The 13,471-nt window shown below is 44.1% G+C and overlaps 1 protein-coding gene across 1 annotated transcript in view; it reads right to left on the bottom strand.

Annotated features, from left to right (window-relative positions):
- The window catches only part of LOC119960725 (deleted in malignant brain tumors 1 protein-like), a 50,266-nt gene that overhangs the window by 3,441 nt on the left and 33,354 nt on the right, over positions 1 to 13,471 (bottom strand). Inside the window, exons 3-4 of the mRNA XM_038788342.1 lie at positions 12,687 to 12,998; positions 268 to 582 (exon numbers count right to left, since the gene is read on the bottom strand). Coding sequence (XP_038644270.1) covers positions 268 to 582; positions 12,687 to 12,998 — 627 coding nt within the window. The remainder of the gene's footprint in view (positions 1 to 267; positions 583 to 12,686; positions 12,999 to 13,471) is intronic.

Below are 13,471 nucleotides of genomic sequence, written 5' to 3' on the forward strand. Positions count from 1 at the left end.
TTTGTGGAGAATGGTGCCGATGTATTTGAGGAGAACTTAGAACAGTACATAGGAGAGACAATGAGGAGTTTAAGGAAACATCGAGAGGGGTTTATTAAGTAATCTTTTGGGGACAGAGGTGTGCACATGGGATGATCCAAATTGCCAGTTTATCTTCTCTTTCTTCTTACTTTCTCTCTATCTCTCGCACTGTAATTCACTAAAATATCTTCTGTTCGAATTTTCAGTGGGCACTGAAGAATATTCAACTACTGAGATCACATTTACCTGAGCACATGACCTTCACATCTTCTTTATGACTGCAGTCATGACTTCCCCGTGATGCTTTGGGACAATCCCAGAGGAAAGATTCGTTCCCGAAGCAATCCAGCTCATTCAACCAAATTGGCCCAGTGCCTGGTACACAAGAAGCAGGAAGTGTCAGCTGCAATGCATCTCCACAACCCAACTGTTTGCAAACCAGTCGAGCGGCGGTTAAATCCCAGGAATCATCACAAACTGAGCCCCATTTCTCATTGTAATAAACCTCAACACGGCCAGCACATGGGCTTCCACCGTCAGCAAGTCTCAGCTGCTTGTGTTCTGATAGAAAGAAATACAGTAAAACATGTTATTCCTCATGTGTATTTCGTCATTCAATTTGAACGATATGATGTGCAGCTCAACTATTTCTGATCCGTCTCTGACATTCGAATAGATAGATTACACAGACCATCGACCTATACTTAACGAAAAGAAAGATTGCTGAATATACAGACATTTATAATGCTCCTCCACCTGTCCTCGGCGATGGTCTGTTTCCCACTTTGCCTCTGTGGGCTAAATTCATTTGTTTTTAATATAAATTTGCAATACCCAATTCATTTTTTTCCAATTAAGTTGCAATTTAGCATGTCCAATCTGCCTGCCCTGCATATATTTGGGTTGTGGGGGCGAAACCCACACAAACACGGGGACAATGGGCAAACTCCACAGGAACAGTGACCTCGAGCCGGGGACGGCGTCGTGAGGCAGTAGTGCGAACCCACTGCTCCACCGTGCTGCCTTGTGGGCTGCATTCTGGTTGTACAGTTTTACCATCAACTGCATGTGTTCTTATTAATCACGCCACTTACACTCTTTTGATTTAACAATTTCCAATGTTCCTTTTTGCTGCGCATTTCTGTCACGTGAACTCTCCACTCAGTAGTTCAAATTGGGAAAAATCAGAAATTTCTCAAAATATACAGCATCTGTGAAGAGATCACCGGAGTTGAACTTTCAGGCCGTGACCTTCTCTAGAAACTCAACCCATCTACTGCTGAGATGTTCATCAGAGCCTTAATGTTATGTACTGGGGGGTCGTGATAGCTCGGTAAAAGGAGAGAGTATTTACACTTAGTGGAGAATATAGAACTACGTGGATATTTTAAATTAAGTGCAATCCACGTATCTAACTGAAGTTCACGAGTCGTTGGGAATTTCTTTCTGTAAAGAAGCGGAGTGTTTGTATTTTTATGACAGAGATAGATTCGATCTTGATAAACAAGGAGGTGAAATTGTATCTGAACGAGGCAGGAGGCAGCTATAAGACCATTATTGATCATATTAAATATCAGCGCGGACTCGATGGACCGGGTTGCCGACTCCTCCTAATTGGTCTGTCTCCATGTTGACTGATATTCCGCTGTACAGTGCAGTGGAGGGGGAATGGGCGGGAGGGGGGGAGTGATGGCGAGATAGAGGGTAGTAGAGGCAACGAGCGCAAATAAGTGAGAGGCGGGGAGAGATACAAAGATCGAAGAGAGAGAGCGAGATATAGAGAAAGCGAGAGAGAGCGAGAGAGCGACCGAGAGGGAGAGAGGGTGAAATAGAAAGAGAGAGAGAAAGAGAGAGAGAGAGAGAGCGAGATGCATGGCATTAAGGGTAAGTTATTAGCATGGATAGAGGATTGGTTAATTAATAGATAGCAAAGAGTGAGGATTAATGGCTGTTTCTCTGGTTGGCAATTAGTAGCTAGCGGTGTCCCTCAGGGATCCGTGTTGGGCCCACAATTGTTCACAATTTACATAAATGATTTGGAGTTGGGGACCAAGGGCAATGTGTCCAAGTTTGCAGATGACACTAAGATGAGTGGTGAAGCGAAAAGTGCAGTGGATACTGGAAGTCTGGAGAGGGATTTGCATAGGTTAAGTGAATGGGCTAGGGTCTGGCAGATGGAATACAATGTTGACAAATACGAGGTTATCCATTTTGGTAGGATTAACAGCAAACTGGATTATTATTTAAACGATAAAATATTAAAGCATGCCGCTGTGCAGAGAGACATGGGTGTGATAGTGCATGAGTCACAGAAAGTTGGTTTACGGGTGCAACAGCTGATTAAGAAGGCAAATTGAATGTTGTCCTTCATTGCTAGAGAGATGGAGTTTAACACTAGGGAGGTTTTGTTGCAATTGTATAAGGTGTTAGTGAGGCCACACCTGGAGTATTGTGTTCAGTTTTGGTCTCCTTACTTGAGAAAGGACATACTGGCACTGGAGGGTGTGCAGAAGAGATTCATTAGGTTAATCCCAAAACTGAAGGGGTTGGATTATGAGGAGAGGTTGAGTAGACTGGGACTGTACTCGTTGGAATTTAGAAAGATGAGGGGGGATCTAATAGAAACATTTAAAATTATGAAGGGAATAGATATGATAGATGCGGGCAGGTTGTTTCCTCTGGCGGGTGAAAGCAGAACTAGGGGATATAGCCTCAGAATAAGGGGAAGTAGATTTAGGACTGAGTTTAGTAGGAACTTCTTCACCCAAAGGGCTGTGAATCTATGGAATTCCTTGGCCAGTGTAGCAGTTGAGGCTCCTTCATTAAATGTTTTTAAGATAAAGATAGATCGTGTTTTGAAGAATTTAGGGATTAAAGGTTATGGTGTTCGGGCCGGAAAGTGGAGCTGAGTCCACAAAAGATCAGCCATGATCTAACTGAATGGCGGAGCAGGCTCGAGTGGCAGGATGGCCTACTCCTGCTCGTAGTTCTTATATTCTTATGAGAGAGAGAGAGGGAGGGAGAGAGAGAGAGAGAGAGAGAGAGAGAGAGAGAGAGAGAGAGAGAGAGAGAGAGAGAGAGAGAGAGAGAGAGAGAGAGAGAGAGCGGGAGATAGATTGATTGATAGAGAGAGAGAGGGGGGAGGGAGAGAGGGAGAGCGGGAGGGCGAAGAGAGAGAGATAAAGAAGGAAGAGAGAGGGAGAGAGCGAGACAGGGGGTGGGGGAGAGAGAGAGATAAAGAGAGCGAGAGATAGAGAGAGCAATCGAGAGAGAGCGAGAGAGAGAGTAGGGGAGAGAGGTAGAGAGAGAGAGAGAGAGGGAGCGAAAGTGAGAAAAAGAGAGGGAGAGAGCCGATGAGAACGAGCGCGCATCAGAGAGAGCGAGATAGATAGTGAGAGTGAGAGAGATAGAAGGGCATGAGAGATTCTGAATTGGACATTCTGAATTCTCCCTCTGTGCACTCGAACAGGCCCGGAATGTGGAGACTAGGGGCTTTTCACAGTAACTACATTGCAGTGTTAATGAAAGCCTACTTGTGATAATAATTAAGATTTTCATTATTTTTATTATCATCATCCATAATATTCGTTTTATGCATCACAACTTGCTTCCTGCATAATTTGTGGGCACGATTTGGACGATTGATCAAAATATTTGAATCCCCTCCTTAACGATCATCTCCTTCCCACTCTCAATCACAATGATTTTCCTCATCCTCTGACGAAGACATGAGTCACAGTAACAAGACGCAATTTTTGGATTAATCTTAATTTAATTTCTGATTATGCTAATTGATCCATGCGTTGCTAAAGGCGCAACAGCATTTACTGCTCTGTTTGCTGTTCATTTACTGCTGTCTCCTCATATTCTGCAAACATATTCTACTGTTAATGAGCGTGAGTAAGGACCACAGTGAACCCTTGACGCTTGGGGACCCCACTTCGGAAATGTCCCCTCATTTTTCCGTAAGAGTTCATTTATTACCTGAACACAGGACCCCGACGCCGATGCTGTTATTGAGAATCGGTTTCCGCTCAAATGAGCTGCAGTTCCAGAGATGTGATTCATTTCCTCTACATTGGACATTATACACCCACACAGGACCTTCACTCTCGCCGTACTTTGAAGCATTATAAGCGGCTATCGCGCGGCCGCAGTCCAGCTGTCGACAGACAACTTTGGCATCATCCATGTCCCAGAGGCTGTCCTGGACTCTGCCCCAACTGTGGTTGTAGTAAATCTCCACTCGCCCCTCACACCGGTTTCCCCCATCCATCAATCTCAGTGACAATATTGTGTCTACAGGATTAAATAAAATGTGTTAAAGGTCAGCAACTTTATCCATTTGTTGTCACTCCTGATCTGGGCGGAATTTTTAACTTAATGTCTTTTCTTGGCAACAGCCAAGCTGAATCGTGCCACTTTGAAAATTCTTGCTCCGTGTCTGGAACAAGTTGGATGATTGAAATGATCCCTGGGATTGTGTTTAATGCACCTGGGAACAATATAGCAAGCAGTATGTCAGCTGAGGCGGCAGCCTCATTAATCCCAGCATGACTGGGGAGCATAAAAGGGGGGAGAACAGTTGCTTTCGAGATGGTGATGGAGGGAAGACAGACAGCCCTCCGACACTGGAGCAGTTTGGCGAGCTAGGGACCAATTGCGGCTCGGATGTCATTGCAGATGAACAGAGCAGAGACAGATATTTCGATTAATTTGCTTTCGAATTAAGTAGGCTTGAACGAATGTCGCAAGGAATTGGGGAGCGGCAGGTAATTTTTGGGTGAAAACAGCAAGTGCGCTGGGAATTTGTAAAATGCAGATGGCATCGCAGGAGTAAAGAGCGTCCTATCAGTTTGTGTAAGAATAATAAGAGAGTGCAACATGACCGAAAGTAGTTTGAAAGTGCTGTTATACAAAAATACTGTAGGATAAATTATGTTTTTTGACGCTTCAGCGCAGTTAGCCACTTTCAACTTGATTCCATGGCGCTGCTGGGCCTGTTTAGCTCAGTGGGCTAGACAGCTGGTTTGTAAAGCAGAACAAGACCAGCAGCGCTGGATCCATTCCCATACCAGCCTCCCCGAACAGGCGCCGGAATGTGTCGACTAAGGGATTTTCTATGTAACTTCATATTTGTGACAATAAAAGATTATTATTATGATGGGAGCTTGACTCAACCAGGTGTTGGATTATGTTAACACCATAGGCCAGTGGACGAATAGAGTGATGGAAGTAAACAAAATAGGAAAATCTGCCAAAGGAATATTTCATGTGGCTAATACAATTGTGAACATAATACAATTTAGATGTTTCAGAGGAGAAAAGCGCAATATAAATAAGAGCAAAACAGGAAAATACAGACAGGCAGGTATATAGATAGAAAGACAGAAGACAGCGTATATATATATATATATATATATATTATAGATAGATAGATAGATAGATAGATACGTAGATAGAAATATATTTTTACAAGCATGGTTGTAAAACGTTAAGCACATCAAAGGGTACGCCCGCATAGTCGGTAATAAACAGACTGTTTCAATTCGTCTCAGCTGGTGATGGCAGATTCAGTATTTACTTATCCTTTGTTAAATAAGTTATGCAAGTATTACGTTGTTACTATGGGTTATTCCGTGGAACGTTACCAGTTGGCAAATAATTCGAAATAATAATTTGGAACAAAATTCGCAGTCCATTGGACCAATATGGATTAACATAAAGGAACGCAACTCGGTAACTGAAGGAGAAATCCTATTTAATCAGATTCATGAAGTTTGATGATAAGGTGCCAGAGAGTGTTAATGAGGATGCTACGGCTGATGTGGTTTTTCTGGACTTCCACTATATATATATGTTAAAGGGTCACATAGGATTATCAGGGAAGCTAAGTAATCAAATGGACGAATGCTGCAAGCATGGGCAATTGACTGTTTGACTGGAAACATCTAGCAGTGTTAAATAATCGGGATTCGTTATTTTTCAATGGAAGAAGAGATACTCTGCATTTCAAAATGGTCATTATTTTCCTGAAAGAGATATCAATTAGCCAGTCGTGATATCAAGGTTACAATTTCAAACTGCAATTTTAAAAAAAAGCTTGAAGAGCAGTCCACAACGGAACATGTAAACTGCAAGAGGACATCGAGAGACTGGTGCAATGGAAGCAACAGGGCAGATAACATGTAACACAGGAGAATATTAAGTGACTGTTGGAAATTAAGTAATCAGACGTGCACAACAGAAGGATATGCAATGCCTCATAGCACGTTGCTGTAAAAAGCTGTGCGTATTGAAGAGCAGCTATTGTTGCAATATAAGCACAGCGGGCAGCATGAAATGCCATTCTCCCACAACCGACAAGGCCAACATCACCGTATTATGTGCATTTTGTCATCAGGACACCATGATTGGTGGCATACTGGACAGTGAAGAAGGTTATCTAGGACTGCAAAGGGATCTTGATCAATTGGGCTAGTGGACTGATGAATGGCAGATCGAGTTTACTTTAGATAAATGTGAGGAGATATATTTTGGTCGATTGAATTGGGGCAGTTAATGGTAGGGAGTTGGGGATAGTTACAGAACAAAGAGATCTCGGGGAACAGGTTCATTGAACAAAGAACAAAGAAAAGTACAGCACAGGAAAGGGCCCTTCGGCCCTCCAAGAACGACCATGCTGCCCGTCTGAACTAAAATCTTCTAAATTTTCTCGGTCCGTATCCATCTATTCCCATCCTATTCATGTATTTGTCAAGATGCCCCATAAATGTCACTACCGTCCCTGCCTCCACCACCCCCTCCGGCATCTAGTTCCAGGCACCCACTACCTTCTGTGCAGAAAACATGCCTCGTACATCTCCGCTAAACATTGCCCCTCACACCTTAATCCTCCGCCCCCTAGTAATTGACCCCTCTACCCTGTGGAAACGCTTCCGCCAATCCACTCTGTCTATGCCCCTCATAATTTTGTAGGCCTCTATCAGGACGCCCCTCAATCTCCGTCGTTCTAGTGAGGACAAACCGAGTTTTTTCAACCACTCCTGATAGCTAATGCCCTCCACATCAGGCAACATCTTGGTAAATCTCTTTGCACCCTCTCTAAAGCCTCCACATCCTTCTGGTAGTGTGGCGAACACAATTGAACACGATACTCCAAGTGTGGCCTAATTGAGGTTCCGTACAGCTGCAACATGGTTTGCCAATTCTTATACTCAATGCCCATGCCAATGAAGGCAAACACGCTGTATGTCTTCTTGACTACCTTCTCCACCTGTGTTGCCCCTTTCACTGACCTGTACACCTGTATCCCTAGATCTCTCTGCCTTTCAATACTCTTGAGGGTTCTACCATTCACTGTATATTCACTACCTGCAGTAGATCTTCCAAATGCATTACCTCACATTCGTCCTGATTAAACGCCATCTGCTGTATCATCTGACAGTCTTCATCGCTATCCGCAATTCCACCTACCTTCGTGCCGTCTGCAAACTTACTAATCAGACCAGTTACATTTTCCTCCAAATCATTTATATATACTGCGAGCAGCAAAGGTTCCAACACTGATACCTGCAGAATACCACTAGTCACCGCCCTCCAATCAGAAAAGCACCCTTCCATTTCTACTCACTACCTTCTATGACCTAGCCAGTTCTATATCCACCTTGCCAGCTCACCCCTCGTCCCGTATGACTTCACCTTTTGTACCAGTCTACCATGACGGACCTTGTCAAAGATTTTAGTGAAGTCCATGTAGACAACATCCACTGTCCTACCTACATCAATCATCTTTGTGACCTCTTCGAAAGACTCTATCAAGTCAGTGAGACACGACCTCCGCTTCACAAAACCGTGCTGCCTCTCACCAATACATCATTTGCTTCCAAATGGGAGTAGATCCTGTACTCCAAAGCTCCTTTGAAGTTGGAGTCGCAGGTGGACAGCGTGGTGAAGAAGGCATTCAGCGTGCTTGGTTTCATTGGTCGGAACATCGAATACTGGAACGTCTTGCTGAAGTTGCACAAGATAATGAACTAAATGAAAATTGCTTATTGTAACAAGTAGGCTTCAAATGAAGTTACTGTGAAAATCCCCTAGTCACCACATTCCGGCGCCAGTTCGGGGAGGCTAGTACGGGAATTAAACCTTGCTGCTGGCCTGCCTTGGTCTGCTTTAAAAGACAGCTCTTTAGCCCAGTGAGCTAAACCAGCCTCAGATAATAGTGAGGGCACACTTGGAATACAGTACAGTTCTGGTCACCGTATTGTTGAAAGGATATTATTAAACTAGAAAGAGTGCAGAAGAGATGTAATCTAAGATGAAGCTGTTTCCTTATTTAATGCAGCAAGCGGATTAGATCTGGAAGGAACATTGCAGGCAGGTGATGGATAAGGATCAATCGTGTTTCCTAGAAGCTAATTTGACGAATGATGGGAGAGAAACTGGCTTGTCCAGTGGGCGAATGCGGGAGGAGTGACTGGTTGAGTTACTTTTGCTGAACAGCGGAATGGACCGTGTGGAACGCGTGCCTTCTTCCTGTGCTGCGTCAACATCCCTTTATTCTCAGTCTGGAGAGATTCAGCGAACTCACCCGAGCAGACCACATGGACGTCATTCTGGTGTGAGCAGTTAAATTGTTCCGCGGATGAAAGCGGACACTCCCACAACCGGGATTCATTCCCGCGGCACCTGTAGTTCTCCTTCCATATAGGACCGGTTCCCTTTCCAAACAGAGCGCATCTCGGGATGTCCTTCACCGCCCCGCACTGCAGATGCTCACAGATCACACTGGCGGCTTCTAAACCAAAGTGAACATCACACAGCGTCCCCCATTGCTCTCCATGCAGTACTTCCACCCGACCGGAGCATCTGTCCTCACCACCAACCAATCGAGGTCCATGGTTCCCTGTTTGGATCAAAATAGAAAGACACAAATAACTGGATATCTGATCATTAGAAGTAGATGGTGAAATGTCGAGATGGCCATAGGTTGATCCCATTATTTGCCCCAGGATTCTGTCGACTACGTGCCCGGTTGCGGAAATTTGATCGATCTTCCTTTGCTGGTGGAGGGGGGGGGGGGGGGGGGATGGAATAGGACCTCAATCCTAAAGGGCCTTCAATAACAAAGCAAGGAGATGGTGATTCGGTCACTAGAGTTTTGGTCAGAAACCATCGACATCCCACTGGCTACTTCCAGGAATAATCTATTGACATTGGAATGCTTTACGTAAATAAATCATATCTGACATTAATAAATATATTATTCGACCAGAATTATAAAACTGTCTTGCAGAATTTCTATCAGGTCGATTCATTCAGTTTAGATGTGTAAAATGTTAAATTAATTCGCTGATAGGCAGCATGGTGGCGCCTTGGTTAGCATTGCTTCCTCACGGTGCGGAGGTCCCAGGTTCGATCTCGGCTCTAGGTCACTGTCCGTGTGGAATTTGCACACTCTCCCCGTGTCTTCGTGTGTTTCACCCCCACAACCCAAATATGTGCAGGCTAAATAGCCCCTTAATCTCGAGACGTCGCATTTATGCTTCATCCCGCTTGTTCCTGTGAAAGTAATTGAAAATGTCACTATGGAACGACTGCTCTCCACATGGACAAGGTTCATTTGCAATCTATGGGAGCGTCTCTAATTGGGTAATGTGTAGGTACTCTAATTGGCAGGATGTGACTCGTGGTTTACTGCAGGGATCTATATTGGGTCCAATTCTTAACAATATTCATCAGTAACGTGGATAGCACAGAACAACATATATCCAAATTTGCTGGTGATACAAAGTCAGATGGCATTGTCGACATGGCAGATGGTAGCAAATATTGGCAGACGACGCAAATGGGCAAAATTGTGACAGGTGGAATTCAATGTCTTCAAGTGTGAGGTTATCCATTTTGGACCAGAAAAGCATCTGACAGATTACTTTCTAAATGGAAAGACGTCGACGTCCAAAACTTTGGAAATACAAGTGCAGAGATCATTCATAAACCACGAACAAGTGCAAAAACTTATTAGCAAGGCTAACGGAATGCTCGGAGACTGGCGTGTAAATACATTTCGGTTATGCTGCAGCTGCATCAAACCCTAGTTCGACCCATTTGGAGTACTGGCAGCATCAGAGGAATGGCCATTTAGCCTTGGAGGGAGGGAGGCATAGGTTTACAAAACATATACCTAGACGACAGGGGTGAATTTAGGACGAGGTTTTAAGAAAATTAGGTATTTTCCGTTAGAATTTAGAAGGTCAAGGGCTCATCTGATCAAAGTATTCCAGATATTGAGGGCAAAACACGGTAAATAAAGGTAAACAATTTCCACTGGTTGCGGATTCCAAAAGTAGGGGGCATTGTTGCAAAATTAGGAGTGGACGGTTCAGGAGAAATGTTAGGAAGCTCTTCTTTACTCATATCGTTGTAGAGGTTTCGAACTCTATCCCACAAATACATTTGTATCCAGGACAGTTGTAAGTTTTAAATATGAGATAGATATATTTCCCTTGAGCAAAATTATTTGGGGATATGGCCAAAGGCAGGTACGCGGAGTTAGGTCACAGATCAGCCCTTAACTTATTACATGGCGGGACAGGCTCAAGAGACTGAATGGCCTAGCCCTGATCCTATGACAATTGCAAATTGCTACTCCTGTAGCTGACTTTCGCCAATAAAGACCTTCTCTAAAATAAGAACTGTTATTAACGAAGCAGTTTGTGTTGTTTATCGGCACTTGTAGTTCGTGACGTGACCCTTGTTAGTGACATAAAGCAAGACTGGTTAGTTTTTAAGCCAGGCTTCTGTCGAATGTGAAAGCGAAACCCGTTTACACCGCAGACAGTAAACACATTAGCAGCACGTCTGTCCTTTTGCAGAACAAAAGCTGAAATTTTCAAATTTGTAATTTTTAAATACACGGGAATAAGATTAAAGTGAGTCCAAAACAGTCAACATCTGGGAACTGTCAGGTCACGTTTAGATATGGACACTTTTGAGAGAATAAGTGAATAATTGTTTCTTTCAGTTTTCGAAATATTAGCGGAAATTCTCTGTCTATCAGTGGGTTTCTACTCACCGGAACAGATCACACTGATATCGTTCCTGTGGCTGCAACCGTGGTGATTTACTGCAGACAGAGGGCAGTCAATTAGGTTTGTCTCGTTTCCTTTACAATCGAAGCTGTCCTGCCGTATAGGCCCAGAACCCTCGCCAAAATATGCGCCTCCTGGCATGCGTATTGCGACTCCACAGTGCAGGTGAGCACAGACCACATTCGCGTCATTCCAGTCCCAGTGACGATCACACACTGTCTCCCAGGTTGCACCGTTACTGATCTCCAGTCTCCCCGAGCAAAAGTTGTGTCCCGATTCAAGTCGAGGAATTAAGTGGGCTGACCAACAATATATCAATAGAATTCTCGTGATTGGAATATTAATAGAAGTCTGATGTATTATCATCTACCATGTTTATTGCTCAAACTACTTCAATTCTTATCCAATACCTTATGTGACCTTCAGCCTCGAATTTTATTGTGAGTTCATGCTTCTGATCTTTGCGTTATTTGTTGTAAACTCAGATATTTGGCTTTCGTTTAATTTTATACAAGCGCTATGTCACAAGTGAGAACTCGCTGAATTGTCGACTAGAAGAGGCGGATGAAATGACTCCACTCTACCTCTGATTTTCTAGCTGCCACGTTACCTTCAGCAACTGCCCGCCCCATCCATGTTCTCCTCCAGAAAACAGAGCAGGCAAGGTGTCGCAGGAAACTCCCTCACCCATCCTTCATTTAAGGAAGCGGCACAGTAGCCTAGTGGCTAGCACTGTGGCTCTTCAGCTCCAGGGTCCCATGTTCGTTTCCCGACTTGGGTCACTTTGCGGAGTCTGTGCGGAGTCTGCACGTTCTCTCCGTGTCTGCGTGGATTTCCTCCGGTTTCCTCCCACAAGTCCCGAAAGATGAAATGGACATTCTTAATTCTCCCTCTGTGTACCCGAACTATCGCCAGAATGTGGCGACGAGGGATTTTTTACAGCACATTAATTGAAGAGTTAATGTGAGCCTATTTATAGATTTTCGTAGAATTTACAGTGCAGAAGGAGCACATTCGTCCCATCGAGTCTGTACCGGCTCTTCGAAAGAGCCCCCGACCCAAGGTCCAGACCTCCACCCTATCACCACAACCCAGTAACGCCACCCAACAGTAAGGGCAATTTTGGACACTAAGTACAAATTATCATGGCCAATCCACCTAACCTGCACATCTTTGGACTGTGGGAGGAAACCGGAACACCCGGAGGAAACCCACACACACACGGGGAGGATGTGTGGACTCCGCACAGACAGTGGCCCAAGCTTGAATTGAACCTGTGACCCTTGTGCTGTGAAGCAATTGTGCTATCCACAATGCTACCATGCTGCCCCCTTGTGACAATAAAGAATTCTGCTGTCACTAAAGAATACAAAGAATATTGTCCGAACACATTGTCTCCCCCACGATTAACCCACCTCATCACACACGTATATGACTTTAAGTCAATGCAACACATTTATTTTGAATAATCAGGGAAATAAATATATTTACATCCTCTTTTACAATGTACAGGCCCTTGAGAAAACTAACCCCTATCGCAGTGTGGGAAGAGGCAATTCTAACATTCCTTACCGGAACACATAATCTTGACATCTTCATCTCGCCGACAGTCATGTTCTCCCCAGGGGTTTGAGGAACAATTCCAGAGAAATGGTTCGTCACCAGAGCACTGCACCTCATCTAACCAAATTGGTCCTGATCCTGGTCCAGAAGAAACATGGGACGCATCCCATGCATTTCCACAACCGAGCTGCCGACAAACCACTCCTGCGTCAACATTGCCCCATTCGTCATCACAAACTGTGCCCCACTGTCCACGATAAAATATCTCCAATCGTCCAGCACAGCGGCTTCCACCTTCGGACAGTCTTAACTGAAGATTTTCTGTCAGAGAAAGGATTATACGTTTCACAAACGGTAAATTCTTCAGTCAATATCAGTTTAATCATCCAGAAAAAATGAGAATTATGTATCACGTCCAGGAATGGGTATGAAGCTGCATCCCCAGCATCTGCCTACACGAACATATTGCTTAGAAATGGTTTTCTGTCTCGGCTGATCTAAATTGTTCTGATGTCCAAAATGGGCCTCTTGCCACACCACGTCGCTTACATTCACTGACTATAAGCAAATCAACCCATTCCTCCAGTTTTCACTGTAATCTATTATCTTCAGAAACACCTGCTGTCGCCAAGTCCATTTCGGAAAATTTAGGGGCAAATAAAGTTTTTCAGAATTTAGTATTGTTTCAATAAATCTTTCTCTCATGTTGATGGCAGTTGAATTTAGGTCACTGCTCTAGCAGAAACCTTCTTTTATCTTCTTTTTAAATTCCAATCAATCAAACAGTTGTCCAG

This window comes from Scyliorhinus canicula, unplaced genomic scaffold (assembly GCF_902713615.1).
Source record: "Scyliorhinus canicula unplaced genomic scaffold, sScyCan1.1, whole genome shotgun sequence".
In the NCBI taxonomy this organism is placed as follows: Eukaryota; Metazoa; Chordata; class Chondrichthyes; order Carcharhiniformes; family Scyliorhinidae; genus Scyliorhinus; species Scyliorhinus canicula.